Source organism: Dipodomys merriami, unplaced genomic scaffold, assembly GCF_024711535.1.
Source record: "Dipodomys merriami isolate MVZ:Mamm:240054 unplaced genomic scaffold, mDipMer1.0.p SCAF_10, whole genome shotgun sequence".
In the NCBI taxonomy this organism is placed as follows: Eukaryota; Metazoa; Chordata; class Mammalia; order Rodentia; family Heteromyidae; genus Dipodomys; species Dipodomys merriami.
The window spans coordinates 26,067,588-26,086,656 of record NW_027202271.1 but is presented as its reverse complement, the minus strand read 5'-3'; the positions used below and the strand labels follow the sequence as shown (position 1 = coordinate 26,086,656).

The window sequence follows — 19,069 nt, the reverse complement described above, 5'->3', positions numbered from 1 at the left end:
AACAGACTAACTTACCCTTTGTCTAAAGTTTGAATCAGCATTTGGATTTAGCCCTAAAAGAGCCTGTTCATCCATCCCTGCTGTTATTCTTGAAGTTTTCTGATTATAGCAGACTTGCCCTCTGATCCCACAGAAGAATCCACAAACATCTGCACATAAAAAGGAGGAAAATACAAGAAACAAAATAAATGTTTATCCAAAATGTAAGGGAATGAAAATATACATATGCTTAAGTGTATAAAAGAAAAAACCTCTTGAAATTCACTCAAACTACCAATAATGGAGCCTAAGTTTCACAATAAGACTCTCTGAAGGTGTGGCTCAAGTGGTAGAACCCCAGCTGTTAATAACAAAACCAGGCTCCAAGTTCAATCCCCAGTATCAGGTGTGCGTTCATGTGCACACGCGCATACCCATATACGCATACATGCACACACACACATACACACACACGGGTGTGAAGCTTGAATGCAAGGCCTGGCATGCTTCACTTCGTTTTTCTGTAAAAGGCACTGTACCACTTAAGCCACAGCTCCATTTCCAGTCTTTTGCTGGTCAGTTGAAGACAAGAGTCTTCCTTCCTAGGCTGGCTTCAAACAGAGATCCTCACATCTCAGACTCCTGAATAGCTACGATTATAGGTGTGAGCTTCTAATGTATAATCTTAAAAAACATTATCAGCCCTGTAAGGCACCTTAGTTGTTGACAGAATGTATGTTTATATTTCAGCTAACATGGAACTACAAAATGATGTGAAAACTGCATTAAGGTAGGGATACTAGGCCTGTTTCCATTATTTTGCTTTTTGAGTTATGCTAACTAAAAAGAACCAAAGAGGCCAAGAAACTCATGGGGGAGCGTGAGAGGGGGTTGTACAGTTTTAGGAAAGGCCAGGCCACAATCAGATCAGACCCAGGTTACAGGACCTAGACCTTCTTCCTTCCTTCTTGGGCCTATTGGAAACAAATGGTAAACCAGGGTAAGGGCCGAGAGCCTTGAAAGCTCAGCCCCTTCTCTTACCAGTCATTGCATACCTGCACACTACAGCAAAGGAAACAGACATACCCTCACTGTCCTGATGCCCATACTGCTTTTGAGTAACTGCTGACCATTCTGACCCACACACACCCCGACGCAGCACGGCTGGCAATACTGCATCATGGGCAGTTCTCCAGAGGCATTCTGCCTTGCATCTTTGCACACACTGGCTCTTTTTAGTCCCTGGGTTAACCCTTGCTAGTCCTTCCACATTCAACTTAGAGGTTATCTTTTTAAAGAATATTTCTTCCCTTATTATCCAGTCCTCCCAAAACTGGATTAGATACCTCTCTAAGTCACTGCAAGCTAATTTTTTCTTATTAACTTTAAAGAGCAAAGATTGTCCTCATTATGTTCCTAAGAGATAGAACACAAGTTTCAGATTTTTAAAGAGCCGGGTTTATATTCACATCTTGCCATTTAAGAAAAAAACTGAGGGGCAGGGAAGGTGGCTCAGTGGTAGAGTGCTTGCCTTGCATGCCTGAGGCCCTGGGTTCCATTCCTCAGCACCACATAAGCAGAAAAAAGCTGGAAGTGGCGCTGTGGCTCAAGTGGTAGAGCACTAGTCTTGAGCTGAAGAGCTGAGGGACAGTGCCCAGGCCCAGAGTTCAGGCCCCACCACTGGCAAAAAAAAGAAAAAAAAAGAAAAAAAACTGAGGTCATATGAACTTAACAAACCCTTAGAGCACTCCCTGTGACATAGGAAAAAGACCATATACCATAAAAAGGGTCTCAATGATACAATGTTTGCAGGGCAAGTCTGGCACATAGTAGGCCCTCAGTTGATTACTTAGAGGTAAGCACAAAGGAGATGGAAACTTAGATCATCCTTAAACTAGAAAATTAATATTTGGAACAGATGATAAAATAATGTGTTCTCTCCCTTGGCCATGAGTGGCAAGAAATCTGGTTACAACCCATGGAAAAATGGAAGCAAAAAACAATTTCAGAATTTCTGTGAATTCAAAGTAAAAAGTCTTTTCTTTTTTTTTTTTTTTGGGGGGGGGGTCCAGTTGTGGGCCTGAACTCTGGACCTGGGCGCTGTCCCTCAGCTCTTCAGCTCAAGGCTAGCACTCTACCACTTGAGTCACAATGCCACTTCCAGCTTTTTTTTTCTGCTTATGTGGTGCTGAGGAATCGAACCCAGGGCCTCAGGCATGCAAGGCAAGTGCTCTACCACTGAGCCACCTTCCCAGCCCTCAAAGTAAGAAGTCATAAATACAGTCTTCCTTAAGTTTTTATTCCTTAAGTTTTAGATTCGGTCATTTTGCTCTGATCGTATCAAGAGAAAAAGGGGTCCTATGGAAAAACTGGGCTAATCATATCTTAAGGAAACAAACTTGTTACAGTTATCATTAGAGAAGGAATCCTCCAGAAAAGGGATCAGGTAACCAATATAGTAGGGGAAAAGTACCCAAGTGTGAGCAAAAAGCGAAGTTACAACAGGAGTAAAAAAAAAAAAAAAAGTAACAACATTGCCAGTAAAAGATTGGGCATGAACACATAGTATTCTAACAGGATATTTGGTATTTCCGTGCGGGATTAAACATTTGTTACAATATGGTACACGATTACGCGTCTTGCCAAAGTGGAAAGGTGAGGGCAACAACGTACTTAAATATTAAGCCCTGACTTTTCCCAGGATAGCCATTAAGTCAACAATCAAACGATTTGGAAAATTCCTCCACCCCCACGAAGGGCTTCCCTCCCCAGGCTTTGAACATCACGCTGACAAGTCGCTGTAATAAAACGTAACTTCCCCAGTAACAACTAATTAACGCTTTGCTAAAGTACTCGTTTTTCTGGTTACGGGGGAAGCATCGGGCTTCTCTGTGCTCGTGAAGGATGATGATGGAGGGGGAACAGAAGAAATGGAGGTACTTACTGCAATTTACAACAACACTTTCCCTTCTTTTTGTCCCGGGGTGGGAAGTGAATCGAGTTTGAGGTCTCCCCAGTTGAAACCAGTGTTACGCACTACAACGATCATAACAAGGGCTGGGGGTCGGGGAGGGGGCGGGCAAAAGTGCTGCAGACTCTCCAGGGTTGGCCTCCCCGCAACCACAAACTTAGTCCCGATGCGTGCCGAAAACCGAGCCTCGTGGCAACCGAGTGATGAAACACCAGGCAACTGGCGGCCACGCACTCGGGACGCGCTCCGCGACGGCGGCCGCAACCCGTAACCCGCCCCCCCCGCCCCCAACCCCCGGCTGCCCGGGCCGGGGGCGCCCCGCCACGGAGAGACCCCCGTTGCCTTCCCCGGAGTCGGGGCTCCCTCCGGCTGGTCCGGTCCGACCAACTTCCTTGCAGCCCCCCGCGTGAACGGACCCAACCCGCTCCGGGTCCCCGAGGCCGCCACCCCCACCCCAGCCCAGCTCCAGTCACCTTCCCTATCACTCCATCGCTGCTCCCCGCCGGCGCTCCCCAGGGCCCGTCAGCAGAGCGGAGCGGGGAGCGCGGCCGTCGTCCCCGTCGCCGTAGTCCTCCGCCACGGCCGGCAACGCTCACGCCGGAGACCGAGCGGGCCAGGGCCGCGCGCCGCTCCGCGTCCCCTGGTGCCTCCTCCTGCGTGGCGCGGCGGAGCGGGCAGGCTCACCCAGCAGGCGGGCGGGGTCGGGGCCCCCAGGAAGGGAGAGAGGCGCGAGCGAGAGCCGCCTAATGCCGCCGCCGCCGTCGTCGTCGCCGCTGAGTCAGCGCGAAGCGCGCTCCCCGCGTCGGTGCCGCGCGGGCCAGCTCTGGCAGCCTCATGGAGAGTGCGGACGGCCGCCCCGCGGGCTGGGGGAGGAGGGGGGGGGAAAGAACCGGCGCCTACAACTCCCAGAATGCCACAGGCAGGCGGCGCTTCCGGGGGCGGGGCTCACACGCGTTCCCTGGGCCTCGCGGGGGGCGTGGTCTCCGGATCTGTGGCAGTGCATGCCGGGATGGGGTATCCACCGGCCAATCACTCTCGGGACCCTCCGGGCTGGCTTCCAGTTCCCTCCCTGCGTCTCCACCCTGCTCTGTCTATAGGATCAGGTTCGCTCCCGCATTCCAGAAAGATCTTCAGATGGTGTGTGAGGTGGAGTGCTGAGTGCCCGAGCTGGAGATGACGTCGTTCACACCACGTGGGAGTCACAGCATTCCTTTTCTGTGCTTGCACGTGTTCAGTCCGAGCGCGCGGAGGTCCTGAGTGCTGACGGTTTTAAACATTCACGTTCAACATCCTAATATTTTGTTCATGAAGAAGAGGACCCGCTCCTACGTGTTTCATTGGTCCCATTTATTCAGTCTCTGTTTAAAAATGTTTATTTTGCATTTGAGGCAGGGGAGGCTTCAGCTGCCAAGATTTGAATCTCATGCTCAGTTGCTCCTTAGTGTCGCTGACCTGGCAGGCCACAAAGTCTATTTCAGTGTAGCCATGTGTAAAGGGAATAGTATCAACCTCAGGGTCGATGCATTATTGACATATGTGATTGGCATACAACAGGTGCTCAATATTTAGGATTCTTTGTTGATTATTCAGTATTTACTGAACAAATGGTAGCGCACTTGCCTTAAGCTGAAGAGCTCAGAATAGCTCCCAGGCCCAGAGTTCAAGCCCCACGACAGACAAAAAAAAAAAATCGTGTATGGTTGTTTTTATGTTTTTGTTTGTTTTGTTTTGGTGTGGGTCCTAGAGCCTAACCTCTGAGCCAGGGCAATGTCCCTGAGGGCATCTTTTGCTCAAGGCTAGCACTCTTATGATTTGAGCCACAGCACAACTTCTAGCTTTTTCTGAGTAATTAGTTGGAGATAAGAGTCTGAAGGACTGGGCTGGGAAGGTGGCTCAGTGGTAGAGCGCTTGCCTTGCAAGCCTGAGGCCCTGGGTTCGATTCCTCAGCACCACATAAGCAAAAAGAAAAAAAAAGCCAGAAGTGGCGCTGTGGCTCAGGTGGTAGAGCGCTAGCCTTGAGCTGAAGAGCTGAGGGACAGCAGCCAGGCCCAGAGTTCAGGCCCCATGACTGGACCAAAAAAAAAAAGAGTCTGAAGGACTTTTCTGCCCTAGCTGGCTTGGAACACTTTCATTAGATCTCAGCTTCCTGAGTAGCTAGGATTAGAGGCGTGAGCCACGGGTGCCCTGCTTTCCAGTAACAATATTACAGCTACATTTATTTGGTGATTGCCATGGTCAAGACACATACCCTTGGGCTGGGAAGGTGGCTCAGAGGTAGAGTGCTTGCCTTGCATGCTTGAGGCCCTGGGTTCGACTCCTCAGCACCACATAAGCAAATAGAAAAAAGCCGGAAGTGGTGCTGTGGCTCAAGTGGTAGAGTGCTAGCCTTGAGCTGAAGAGCTGAGGGACAGCGCCCAGGCCCAGAGTTCAGGCCCCACGACGGGACCCAAAAAAACAAAAACAAAAAAAAAGACACATACCCTTACACACACACACACACACACACACACATACACACATATACATATATGTATAATGCCTTCAATCACTTGGTCATCATGTTTTTAATTTCATAGGCTAGAAATCCTGTCCTGCCTGTTTCATTGTATCTAGCATAGTGCCAGTCTATACTAACAACTCTAAGTGAGTCAGCTTGCAATTTTCTTTTTGCCAGTCCTGGGGTTTGAACACTGGGCCTAGGCTCTACCATTTGAGCCACAGCACTACTTCTGGCTTTTTCTAAATAGTTTATTGGAGATAAGGATCTCTTGGACTTGCTTTTTTCTGAGTAGTTTATTAGAGATAAGAGTCTCAAAAACTTTCTTGCCTAGGCTGGCTTCAAACTGCCATCCTCAGTCCTTAGACCTCAGGCTCCTTGAGTAGCTAGGATTACAGGGCCACTAGCACCCAGCTTGTGTATTTTCTTGAAATTAGCTAACGTTATTTTTACGAGGGGAATTTCATTATGATACTTCCACACGTGTTTACTATATTAATTATTAATGCTCAGGTAGGAATTATGGAGGCGCAACAGAATCTGATTGACTCTATATAGTCTACAATGTACTCATCATATTCCACTTCATTGTCTAATGTCTTATATTCAGTCTACTGTATTGCTTTTAACCTTTATAAATTCATTCTATAGTATTTAAATATGGTGAATGTCAACAAAGTGTATCTTCAAGCCTGGTGCTAGTGGTTCATACTTATAATCCTAGCTACTCAGGAGGCTGAGATCTGAGGATCGCAGTTCAAAGCCAGCCCAGGCAAGAAAGTCTGTGAGACTCTAATCTCCAATAAACCACCAGAAAACTGAAAGTGGCACTGTGGCTCAAATGATAGAGCACTAGCCTTCAGCTGAATAGCTGAGGGACAGCACCCAGGCCCACAGTTCAAGCCTCATGACCAAAAAAACAAACAAAACCCAAAAAACCAACAACAAAAAACTGATGACACTGGTGATCTCTTGTATGAGTTGTTTTTCTTTCTGTAGCATCTTGTAACTTCTTGCTTCCTGTCTACTTCTATCCTTTTTTAGTTTCCCTTTAAGAAACCATCTCCCTAAGTAGACCAAGCAAACCTTGGAAATCCTCCTGCCACTGGAGGACTGGGATTTTCAGCGTTCACTACCATGCCAGGCCCTAATTCAGTAGCTATAATATTTTAAATAATTATGATAGATAATATTTGTAAGTTTATTTCAATATGCCATACAGCATGCCTTCATTATCTTTTCCTTTTTTCACATTGTGAAGCTAGCATCTGTACTGGGCACTGTCTCTGAGCTTCTTTGCTTAAGACTAGTACTCTATCAGTTGAGCCATAGCACCACTTCAAGCTTTTTCTGTTTATGTGGTAATGAGAAATCAAACCCAAGGCTTTATGTATGCTAGGCAAGCACTCTACTACTAAGCCACATTCCCAGCCCCCATTTTATTATTTTAAATTTACTTTCTGGTAGTACTGGAATTTGAACTCAGGGCCTTTTATTTGCCAGGCAAGCACTAATACTTGAGACATACCCCCAGCCCCTGACTGCCTTTTGTTACTTTTTAGATAGGGTCTTGTGTTTGTGGATTGGGTTAGTCTTGGAATGGGATCCTCCTATCTACACTTCCTTAAAATAACTGCGATCACAGCCATATACCAGCTATGGAGATTTTGTCTCAATAACTTTTTTTTGCTCTGAATCGCTTTTAACTATCATTTTTCATAGCCCTTCCTTCCAAGTAGTTGGGATTATTAGTGTGAGTCACTATGCTTAGCCTATAACATGTCTGTGTGTGTGTGTGTGTGTGTGTGTGTGTGTGTGTGTGTGTGTGTGTGTGTGTGTGTTTGGGTGTGGGAAGAGTACTGCGGTTTGAACTGAGGGATCTGTGCTTGCTAGTTAAGTATTCTACCACCTGAGCCACACTCCTATTTTATCATTTAAAAACTAAGCCAACTTGATTAGTGAATGAGAAACTAGAATTCTGGACTCTTGATTAGGAATTTCTTCTCTATAGTAAACTATCTTTGTTGTCTGCACTTGTTTTTTTTTTCTCCTTTACTCTTTGTAATCTGCCTTCTCCAAAACCACTCTATTAAAACTACAACAAATTATCCACAACCCAGTTCATTTGTTTATTCTTTTCTAGAGTCTTTCTCCTTGGATTCTCACTATGCTTGACTTCTAACCCTACATACCCTCAGAGAATGGGTTATCTCACAGATTCCACCCCCTCACCGGCCTCCATTCAGCTGGCTTGGAATTTCAATCCTGAGATCTCAGCCTCCTGAATAGTTAGGGTTAACAGGCACTTCCATTTATTTATTTGCTGGTCATAGGGCTTGAACTCTGGGCCTGGGTGCTTTCCCTCAAGGCTAGTGCTCTACCACTTGTACCACAGCACCACTTCCAGTTTTCTGGAGATCAGAGTCTCACAGACTTTCCAGCCTGGGCTGGCTTTGAACCATAATCCTCAGATCTCAGCCTCCTGAGTAGCTAGGATTACAGGTGTGAATTTTTTAATTGATTTCTCTGTCAAGAATGCAAGTATATTGATGAGAATTGTATCTGTAGATTTCTTGTCAGTCGTCATTTTCATGATAGCAATTCCGCCAATCCATAAGTCTGGAAGGTCTTTCCATTTTCTTGTGTCTGCTTCTGTCCTCTTCCTTGTTTGAGGACTTCTCTTTGTCTTCTTCATGGCACCCCTACCTTTGCCTTTACTTGTCTTTCTCAAGGCTGTGCTCTTAATCATCTGATTTTCTTTTGCTCACACTTTTCCTTCAGTGATATCTATTCAACAAAGACTTCTAATTCTATACATCTGATTTAATATTCTGTGTTCCCATCTTCCCTGTCCTACCAGCACCTCAGCTCTAACATGTTTGCAATGTTCTGAATGTTTATGTACCTCCCAAATTCATAGAGTGAAACCCTAATCCTACTTTGGTGGTATTTGGGAGTGAAACTTTTGGAAAGTACTTAGGTGAGATGGGGCCCTCCCAAATTCTCTTAAAAAGAAGAGCCAGGGCTGGGTAGGTGGCTCATTGGTAGAGTGCTTGCCTTGCATGCCTGAGGCCTTGGGTTCGATTCCTTAGCACCACATAAGCAAAAAGAAAAAAAGCCGGAAGTGGTGCTGTGGCACAAGTGGTAGAGCGCTAGCCTTGAGCTGAAGGGCTGAGGGACAGCCCCCAGGCCCTGAGTTCAGGCCCCACGACCAGACCCCCCCCCCCCAAAAAAAGAAGAGCCAGAGATCTAGCTAGCTTGCCTTTTGCCATGTGAGAATATAAGAATACCACCTTCTGCATACCAGAAAGTAGGCCTTTAGCAGACATAACATCTCACACCATTTTAAAGTTGGACTTACAGACTATAAAACTCTGAGCAATAAATATTTGTTGTTTAAAGCTGTTAGTATACAGTAGTTTGTTACAGCAGCCTTACTAACACAATGTCTAAAACCAAAGTTTGTGATCTTCTCCATAAAATATACCTTTTTTCATTTTACTTTTTCTCAGTTAGATTAGACTGTCATGGACTGTAAGCATGGCTTAAATAGTAAAGTTCTTGTCTAGCAAGGGCATAGCCCTGATTTCATACCTCAGTAACACACACACACACACACACACACACACACACACACACACACACACACACACACACACACACACACACACACCCCTTAAACACTCAGATCCTCTTGGACTTCAAGGAAAGAAACACATCTCTTAAGTGGTTATCTCTTGGTATTATAATGGCAGGGTGATTTTTGTTTTCTTATGAATGTTTGGAGTGTGCGAGTATGTGTGTGTGTGTGTGTGTGTGTGTGTGTGTGTGTGTGTGTGTGTGTGATACTGATGGCTTGAACTCAGAGCCTCAAGCCTCAGCTTTTTCTAGCTGGGCTGGATGAAAGCCATGATTCTCAGATCTCAGCTTCCTAATTAGGTAAGATTACAGGAATGAACCACTAACACCTAGCCATAAATTTCTGGATTAAAAAAAATTTCTCATTGTGACCCTGTACTATCATAATCAGAAAAAAATATTTAAGTAACTATAATAAAGGGAATAAAATTAAACATCAGTGGAATGCTACATCCCCAGATTCCTTTAATCAGGCTGTGCTTGAACATTTTTTTTGCCAGTCCTGGGGCTTGAACTCAGGGCTTAGGTGCTGTTCCTGAGCTTCTTTTGCTCAAGGCTACTCCCTTGAGCCACAGCACCATTTCTGGCTTTTTCTGTGTATGTGGTACTGAGGAATTGAACCTAGGGCTTCATGCATGCCACTGAGCCACCTTCCAAGCCCCCTTTTTATTTTTGCAGTACAGAATTTGAACTCAGCTTCATACTTAATAAGTCAAACACTTAAGCCATTCCTCCAGCACTTCTCCCTCTGATTATTTTTTGGTCTCTTGCTCTCTTTTTTTTCTTGATCCCAACCTGTGTTTCCCACCATAGCTGGACTAACCCTACCACACCTAGTTATTTGTTCAAATGGGATCTTGGAAACTTTTTGCCTGAGCTGAACTCAAATTGAGATCCTTCCAACAACCTCTTCCTTTCAAGTAGCTAGAATTACAAGTCTGAGCCACCTGCACCAAGCAGATAAAATATATTTTTTCTTTTGGGGTATGAGGGTTTGAATTCAGGATCATATGCTTACAAAGCAGGTGCTTTACCATCGAGTCATGACTCCAGCCTCCTTTGTACTAATTACTTGAACTTAGGGCTTTGCTCTCTCATTTGTCTTTTTCACTCAAGACTAACACTCTACCATTTGAGCCACACTTCCACTTGGATCTTTTCAGGCTAACCAATAAGAGTCTCACTGGCTTTAATCACAATTCTCAGATCTCAGTCTCCTGAGTAGCTAGGACTACAGGCATGAGCCACCAGCACTCACAGACAGGAGGACAGACCCTATCTCAGACCCGGTAGCCAAGTGTGCCTGACCATGATCTGCCTATTTTAGGCTTTCTGTGATATATGTACTGCCACACACAGTTTCTTTCTGTTGAGATGGAGAAATGGAGATTCTTCTGCCTGGGCTGGCCTGGAATTACCATCCTCTCCATCTCAGCCTCTCCTGTTACTTAAGGTGACAGGCATGTACCAGCTTGCACAGCTGGTAATCTATTATTATTATTATTATTATTATTATTATTATTATTATTATTATTATTATTATTATTATTATTGGTCAGTCATGGGGCTTGAACTCTGGGCCTGGGCTCTCTCCTTGAGCTGAAGAGCTTTACCATTGAGCCACAGCACCACTGCCAACTGTTAATCAGTTCTTAAAGTTTAGAAGTGCTATTCTGATTCTGTTTATAGATCATACTTTCCCAGTACATGTTTATGAAATGAATTGAACAAAAAATAACATGATTGTGACTTGATGGCTATTAAGTTCTGTGTCAAATTTCTTCATGGTGTGCTTCATCATAATGTTTGTTAAGCTTCATGACATTTTAACTAAAAAAAAGCTCCTTCATGATGGAGTTCTTGGCAGAAAAAAAAATGTTGGCGGATGGATCAGCTATGTTCTGTTCATCAGTCTTCTCTTTCTCTTAGAGGAAGTGTGTGTGTGTGTGTGTGTGTGTGTGTGTGTGTGTGTGTGTGTGTGTGTGTGTGTGTGTGTACACTAGGTTCTTGCTTTGATTCTTAATCTAAAGTTACAAAGTTTGGACTAGCATGTGGTGAACAATTTAATATTACTTTGTAGGGGAAGAGGAGAATGACCATACATGTGATAGGAAATCACACAGTTATTCAACTTACTTGTTAAATATTTCTGTAGTGTTCACTGAATTCCAAATGCCTGCTTTAAGTATTTTCAAAGCTTTGTTAATTAGCCGCAAAGCCTTTTGGGGTTGACACTATTAGCTGAATGTCATAAAAGGGGAAACTGAGGTATTCCAAAACTTGCTCAGTGTCACTTTTGTTGTTGTTGTTGTTGGTCATGGGGCTTGAACTCTGGGCCTGGGTGCTGTCCCTAAGCTCTTCAGCTCAAGGCTAGCGCTCTACCACTTGAACCACAGAGCCACTTCCAGTTTCTGGTGGTTTATTGGAGGTAAGAGTCTCATGGACCTTCCTGTCCAGGTTGGCTTTGAGCTGCAATCCTCAGATCTCAGCTTCCTAAGTAGCTAGGATTACAGGTGTGAGCCACTGGTACCCGGCTCAGTATCTTTACTGCTTCAGAGGGCTGTAGTTTGAACCCAGCTCTTCTGGCTCCACAGTCCTATGCTCATAATATCTGTTATTTAAATGAATTGAATTGACCATCCCTGGGCTCTATGCTACTCTGATCTAACGAAAGTCTGGAAGAGTGCCTTTGGGGATTAGCTCCAGGTAGGCAATGCTCCATTCCTTCTGGTGATTTTTTAACAAGAAACATCTGTTCAGTGTTGGGAATCTATACCAAATGCCTTTTGAATTTGGATGGACTTAGAAGATATAAAGAATGTTTATTCCAGATGCAGTTGATTAGCTCTCTGTATAAAGTTTAGAACATGAGTATTTCATGTCTATACTGTTTACAGTTCATCACATTTGATCCTCAAACCCCCAATTTGAGGGAGGCAGAGCAAATATAAGTAATTTTTTTCCAGATGATGACATTGAGGCTCAGAAATGTTAAGTGATTTTACAAAAATCTTATATACGGAGAAACAAGAGTCGGTGCTCTATCCAGTTCTTTGGACTCCCAAACCTCTATATTAAACTCCACTCTTGCAATCTGAACTTTGCTATTACCTTGGCAACAATGTAGAATACTTAGTGTCTGGAAACCATGATACTGCCTTCTCTGTGTACCAGAGGGTTTAACTAGGTCGTCTTAATCCACCCCTGTGTCAAGTTCCTTTCATTGTGTGCTTCATCTTAAGGTTTGGTAAGCTTAGTCCTTTGTCACCAAAAGCTTATTCATGATGGCCTCTTGGCAGAGAGATCAGGTATGCTGTCCTTTCTGGTCCTGGCCCAGCCTTGGTTTCCCTTTGTCCAAAGAAGTAGGTATGAAACAAAAAGCCTCAGAGACAACAGCCATCTGGAGTGAAAACTTTCTTCCCTACTTAAACTTTTTTTTTTTGGGGGGGGGGGAGGGTCCGGTCATGGGGCCTGAACTCTGGGCCTGGGCGCTGTCCCTCAGCTCTTCAGCTCAAGGCTAGCCCTCTACCACTTGAGCCACAGTGCCACTTCCAGCTTTTTTTCTTTTTGCTTATGTGGTGCTGAGGAATCAAACCCAGGGCCTCAGGCATGCAAGGCAAGCACTCTACCACTGAGCCACCTTCCCAGCCCCCCCTACTTAGACTTTTGATCTCACCTCGGTCATAGTCATTTGCTGTTAAGCAATGTTTATGGGGTGGGGGAGGGCACAATTCAGGGGCATGTGCCACTTTCTGTATCAATAAAGTTTTAATAGATAGTATGGTTCACTCACTTTTTATCCAGTTATGAAGGGTCAGATAGCCAATCAAATCCTTAAAAAAATTCAAAATACTAGGTCGTTTGAGATGTTGCCAGCAGGTGGCAGTTCTCCCCTATTCTTATCAAATACAGTCCAAGAAAGTGAAATAATGCCCTTATTTATTTTGCTGCTATTCAGTCCCCCGAATGATCTAAGACATAGTTTAGCCAGGCTAAAGCATTTCTCTCTCTCCTTTGTAAGCATTTATACCCTCTTTCCACAAAGGACTTGAAATTTCTATCGCATACATTATACAATTATACAATGTAAAATAAGAAAAAAAAAACCCGTAGAATATAAATTACCATAAAGAAGATCAAATTTGGTTTAGGGCTGTGGGTAGCTGGAGCACCAACATGATTTTCATCATCAGGTTTTGCAGTGAATGAAGAGTATGTTCGTTTCGTTTTTTCTTCTAAGGTTTGAAATAAACATGATAATGCGTACCCAATTTTCTTTGCTCCTCTCATGTCCTTACCCTGTTGTTATTCCTGGCCCGTACAAAACGAAGCAGGGCTTTTCCTGCTCTGCATCTTCGGGATGATGTAGTCAGCTCATAGGTGAGCTTCAGGTTCTCAGGATGGCAGCGTCACCGGCGTATGCATCCTGCCCAGAATGCCCTGAGCATTGGGAACGTAAAGAATAGCCCTCTGACAAGCTTGCGTTGTGCAAGCAATCCAAGAATCCTTTGAGAGAGCTCCCAGCTGATTGGGAGAAAACTCTTGTGTTTGTACGCTAGACGAGTTCGAGAACTATACCGGGCGATGTCATAACCAAGTGCGAAAAATCTGGGTCTTTGTAGTGTTCTAAAAAAAAAAAAAAAAAAAAGAATGGGTAAATTCCATTTCTTTCAAGTTTCTCTTTTAGAGGAAACGAGACGACATCTGGCTTCCGTTCATAAAGTTAGCCTGTGATGGTGTGGTCCACAATAGCTGGAGGAGGACGGGGCGGGGGCTGGAGCCAGGAGACGGGCGGGGAGGAACGAACCCCCGAAGGTGTCTTTCCCGGACCACGGGAGGGGGTTTGGCGGTGAGTAATTCCAGGAACAGGTCCACCCTGCAAGGACCAGCATCGCTGCCCCGCCCATCGCTGTCTGATCTTTGGACAAAGATTAGGGGCGGTACCCTGAGTCAATCCCTGAAGCGGAGTGGGGGGGCTGGCTCCCCGCGCGCGCCCGGGAGAGGTGGAGGCGGTGGCTCGTGGCACCCGTAGGTTCCATTGCGGGTGGCGCGGGGATCCAGCCGGGCAGAGGCGCTGGGCGACCCGGCACTTGGGCCTGACTTGGGGGCGCCGCATGGCCAGCCCCGCGCGCTCCGGCTTCCCCGAGCGGACGAACAGCCGCTTGGATGCGTTCCTGCGGCGGCGTCTGCCGCCGGAGGTCTACGATGCCATCCGCGCCTACGAACCGTGCATCGTGGTGTCCGACTCGGAGAAGCACACCTTGAAGTACGTGGTGCTCAGCGATCGGCTCATCTACCTGACCGAGAACCCGCCCAAGTCCATCCGGGGGGTCGTGGCGTGGCGAGACATTGTAGCCATTGACTTGGTAAGGAGCTCGGGCGGGCCGGGGGCCTCGGGAGCGCAGCGGGCCCCCTTCCTAGCCACCCCCACCCACCCTCCACTCCATCCCTCCGGCCCGCGAGGAGGAGAAAGAGGAGGCCCTTTCCCCCCAGCCCTCCCAGAACTTTTCTCTTCCTCTAGTTCCAGCAGCGGCGCTGGAACGCTGTGGGCTGCCCACGGTTTCCAGTAAAGCTGTCTTTCCCTTGCATGCCCTGTCCCCGCGTTCTCCTCTACAAGCGGCTACAGCCACATCCCTCATCAAAAACACTCCTTATAGTACTTCTTCTGTTCATTAAGCACCTAGTCTGCATGGACACGGTGCTAAACCCCAAGGATTAGAAAAAAAAAAAAAATGACTCGGGAATTCTTCCCAGTTGTAGGCAGGATCAAAAGACTACACCAATACAAATAAATACCCGAAGTTTTGTTGTTGTTGTTGCTGTTTTTCTTCCTTTTTTTTTTTTTGCCCCCCTCCTCCCGCGCTTAGAGCATGGTAGGTGCTCCAGAAAAAGGGGAACGAGTGAATGAACGAACGGACGAATGAATGCATGAAAGAGATGTGCACACTATGCTTGGAAGTTTGATCCAAAGTTGGCTCAGGGCATGCTGGGAAAACTTCCTGGAAGAAGTTTCATCCGAACCCCCCCCCCCAGTCTTGTCCCCAGTTTTTAAGTATGCTTGGCCCCCGGAAATGGATTTACCTTATAATCTAGCAACAGATTGGAAGCACTGCCTCCTCTCCTATTTCCTTATCGGTCCCTTTGCCCGAAATGCTCCGCAGGTGTGTTCTTCCTTTTTCCATTGAGTACAGATGTCTAGCCTTTTCCCTCGCCTGAGTCTGTGTCCCAAGGGAATGCTGGCAAGACTCCTGATGGCGATGCTTTGCCTAAAGAATGATCGCTTGCTTGGAAGACATCTGTAAGAAAGTAATACAATTAAATGAAAAGATTTTTTTTCCCCTAACCCAACTATCCCACGAATAAAACCTTGCTATATTTCCATTCTCTTGAAGTTATTTTTAATATTAAAATTCCTTTTTCTCCTGCCTTCCCTTTCTTTTCCTTCCTTCCTTCCTTCCTGCCTGCCTGCCTGCCTGCCTGCCTGCCTGCCTGCCTGCCTGCCTGCCTGCCTGCCTGCCTGCCTGCCTGCCTGCCTTCCTTCTTGCTTGCTTTCCTTGGATTGTAGGCCTCACTAGAGAAAAGCTCTACAACTGAGCTACATCCCCAGACCTCCAAATCTTTTCGAGTGTTACATGTTCTTTATTTTTCTAGTGTCTTTTCTAGTATCTAGTGTAAACACTATTGGAGACAAAAGTCCTGCCTTGGCAGGCTTTGAACTGAGATTTTCAGATCTCAGACTCCTTAATACAGGCACGAACCACCAGTAGATATACAGTATTCTTAGATGAATCTGTAACCATCTTCTAAGGCTATGCCCCCAAATGTGCAAAATCTTAAAATACTGTGTTTATAACAGCAATGTTTATAATAGAAAAAAATACCTGTCAGTAGCATATGGGTAAGTAAGTACTACTCGATAATGAAAAGGATGAATTAGGTTGCATCAACATTGCTGCATCTCAGTAATATAATGCTGAATGGAAAAGAAAAGAAAAGAAACCCCATTTCATGAGCCTATTTATAGTATGTCATTGTTATAAAATAGGCCAAGATAGTTTGTGGCTTGGAGGTACATATTTAGTTCTAGTGAAGAAAATTAATGGGAATGATCAACACTAAGGAGAATGGCTGCTTCTGGAGAGAGAAGGTGAGGACAAGAACAACTGACTTAAAAATATCCAAAGCAGGGGCTGGGAAGGTGGCTCAGTGGTAGAGCGCTTGCCTTGTATGCAGGAGGCCCTGGGTTCGATTCCTTAGCACCACTTAAGCAAAAAGAAAAAAGCCAGAAGTGGTGCTGTGGCTCAAGTGGTAGAGCGCTAGCCTTGAGCTGAAGAGCTGAGGGACAGCACCCAGGCCCATAGTTCAGGCCCCACGACTGTACCAAAAAAAAAAAATATATATATATATAGATAGATAGATAGATAGATATCTATATCTATCTATCTATCTATATATATCCAGAGCACATATGGTGAAGTATTTTCTAGGTGTGCTCATTATACTTTTAGTGCTGCTTTTCATGTTCAATTAAAAATATTGTTTACTTGACAAAGTTGTATTTTGAAATTCATATTTGATGACAGAAACACTTAAAAACTAGATGAAAGGCCAGACACAGTGGTACATACCAGCAATTCCAGCACTTTGGAGGCAGGCACTGGATGATCACGAGTTCAAGGCTAGCCTGGATTATATTGAGAGATCCTGTCTCAAAACTCCAAGGGCTCAGAATATACTTCAGTGAGAGAGCTCTTGCTTATTAGCATGTAAAAGACCTAGAGTTCAAGTCCTAGCACTGGAAAATTTGTTTTGTGGTTGATTGAATCTCCACAAGACTCTAAGCTCTTTGAACACAGAAACCCATTTCAGATTTTATGTATCTCAGTTTGGAACTTTGTAGCTCAAGTATATATATGGTGAATAAATTGGAAACTAGAAAATCAGCTGTGGGTTGGGAATGTAGCTTAGTGTCTAGCATGCATGAGGTCCTGGGTTCAATTCCTCTGTACCACATAATAAGAAAAGGCCAGAAGTGGTGCTGTGGCTTAAGTGGTAAAGTGCTAGCCTTGAGTAAAAGAAGCTCAGGGACTGTCAGGCCCTGAGTTCAAGCCCCACAACTGGCAAAAACAAAACAAAAGAAAACAAAAACCACCTGTGAAGATTTCTGAAGTTAAAAGCTGATAGAAGAAGTGGCGCTGTGGCTCAAGTGGTAAAGCGCTAGCCTTGAGCTGAAGAGCAGAGGGATAGCAGCCAGGCCCAGAGTTCAAGCCCCACGACTGACTAAAAAAAAAAAAAAGCTGATAGAAGGTATCTGAGATGAAAGGATAAAATATGGCTTTGTTCCTAAAATATTGGAAACCTAGAAAATATACCCATTACACTTTGAAAGTTATATTTTAATGTAAGAGAAATTAAAACCAGTTGCAAATATAAATGTGATAAAATGTAGCTACACAGTATTTATTTATTATTTTTTATTTTTTTGTTGGTTGTGAGAGCTTGAACCTGGGCCTGGGCACTGTCCCTCAGCTCTTCAGCTCAATCCTAGCTCTCTACCATTTGAGCCACAGCACCACTTCTGGTTTTCTGACCGGTTTATTGGAGATAAGTGTCATGGGACTTTCTCCCCCAGCTGGCTTTGATTCTCCATCCTCAGATCTCAGCTTCCTAAGTAGTTAGGATTATAGGCATGAGCCACCACTGCCCGACATACAGTATTTTCTTTTTTTTAACCAGTCCTGGGGTTTGAACTCTAGGTCTGGGCACTGTCCCTGAGCTGTTTTTGCTCAAGGCTAGCATTCTACCACTTGAGCCACAGTGCCACTTTTGGCTTTTTCTGTTTATGTGGTACTGAGGAATCAAACCCAGGGTTCATGTATGCTAGGCAAGCACTCTACTGCTAAGCCACATTCCCAATCCACACAGTATTTTTTTTTTTTTTTTTTCTGTTTTTGCTAGTCCTGGGGCCCGAACTCTGGGCCTGGGTACTGTGCCTCAGCTCTTCAGCTCAAGGCTAGCACTCTACCACTTCCAGCTTTTTTTTTTTCCTGCTTATGTGGTGCTGAGGAATCGAACCCAGAGCCTCAAGCATGCAAGGCGAGCGCTCTACCACTGAGCCACCTTCCCAGCCCAACCAACACAGTATTCTTAAAGAAGAAATTAGGGATATATTTAAAGAAGTTAGGGATGTATTCATGTTATTCATTTGAGATAACAAATTATCTTTTCTCCCCAAATTCATTTTGCTGCAATGAGATAATCAGAGACATATTTTGAGCAGAGTAGAACATGAATGTTAGCTTAGTATTGTATTGCTGAGCTTCTTATGGTCATTAATAATAAAAAATACCAATTAAGAAAAACTTTTAACTAAAGAGTATTATGCAAAACTCTTTTAAATAGAGTATCTCACATAATCTTATTAAGTTTATAAGGAAGATATATTATTTGTCTTTTACAGATAAGGAAACACAGGTAAAGCAAGGGTAAACACTTCTATGAGGTCTCATATTCCTAAACAATCTGAGCTAGAATGCAACCCTGGGGCTTTTGGCCTGTGTCAGTATTATTCCACTACTGTACACAGAGTAATATTTATCTTCTTCAAATTTATGACACTTTAGAAACCTTAAGTTTTGCCATAGGAACAACATAGTCATCTTAAGGGAAGGGCTGAAATTATGAACACCTTGTTAGCTTGATCTGTAATCCTAGCTACTGCAGAGGCTGAGGCAGGAGGATTACAGAGGCTGAGGCAGGAGGATTATGTATTTGAGGCCAGCTAGTCAACAAGTGAGACCTCCCCCTCCCCCCACTTAAACAAACAACATCAGACCAAACAAAAACACCTTGTTCATCCTTTTATGCCATAGCTCCTCAAGGCTGTTGTCATTCCAAGGCTGTGATTGCTACCATTGATACTGCTGATGAGATTCAAGGACAGGCTTAGCTGAAAAGTCTCTGAGAGATGTAGCATCCTTTAG

General features: G+C 44.8%; 2 protein-coding genes across 5 annotated transcripts in view; one reads left to right on the top strand and one right to left on the bottom strand.

Annotated features, from left to right (window-relative positions):
* The window catches only part of Xpot (exportin for tRNA), a 121,154-nt gene that overhangs the window by 41,315 nt on the left and 60,770 nt on the right, over positions 1–19,069 (bottom strand). The window contains exons 2-3 of one of the 3 annotated variants that reach the window (XM_069987941.1): positions 15,168–15,382; positions 16–149 (exon numbers count right to left, since the gene is read on the bottom strand). In XM_069987941.1, coding sequence (XP_069844042.1) covers positions 16–75 — 60 coding nt within the window. In that variant the 5' untranslated portion in view covers positions 76–149; positions 15,168–15,382. Of the gene's footprint in view, positions 1–15; positions 150–2,923; positions 3,016–3,423; positions 3,758–15,167; positions 15,383–19,069 lie in introns of those variants that run through there. The other 2 variants (XM_069987924.1, XM_069987932.1) reach the window with 2 other exon arrangements.
* Positions 13,747–19,069, top strand: part of CUNH12orf56 (chromosome unknown C12orf56 homolog) — a 52,649-nt gene continuing 47,326 nt past the window's right edge. For both annotated transcript variants that reach the window (XM_069987963.1, XM_069987955.1), the window contains exon 1: positions 13,747–14,452. In XM_069987963.1, coding sequence (XP_069844064.1) covers positions 14,201–14,452 — 252 coding nt within the window. In that variant the 5' untranslated portion in view covers positions 13,747–14,200. The remainder of the gene's footprint in view (positions 14,453–19,069) is intronic.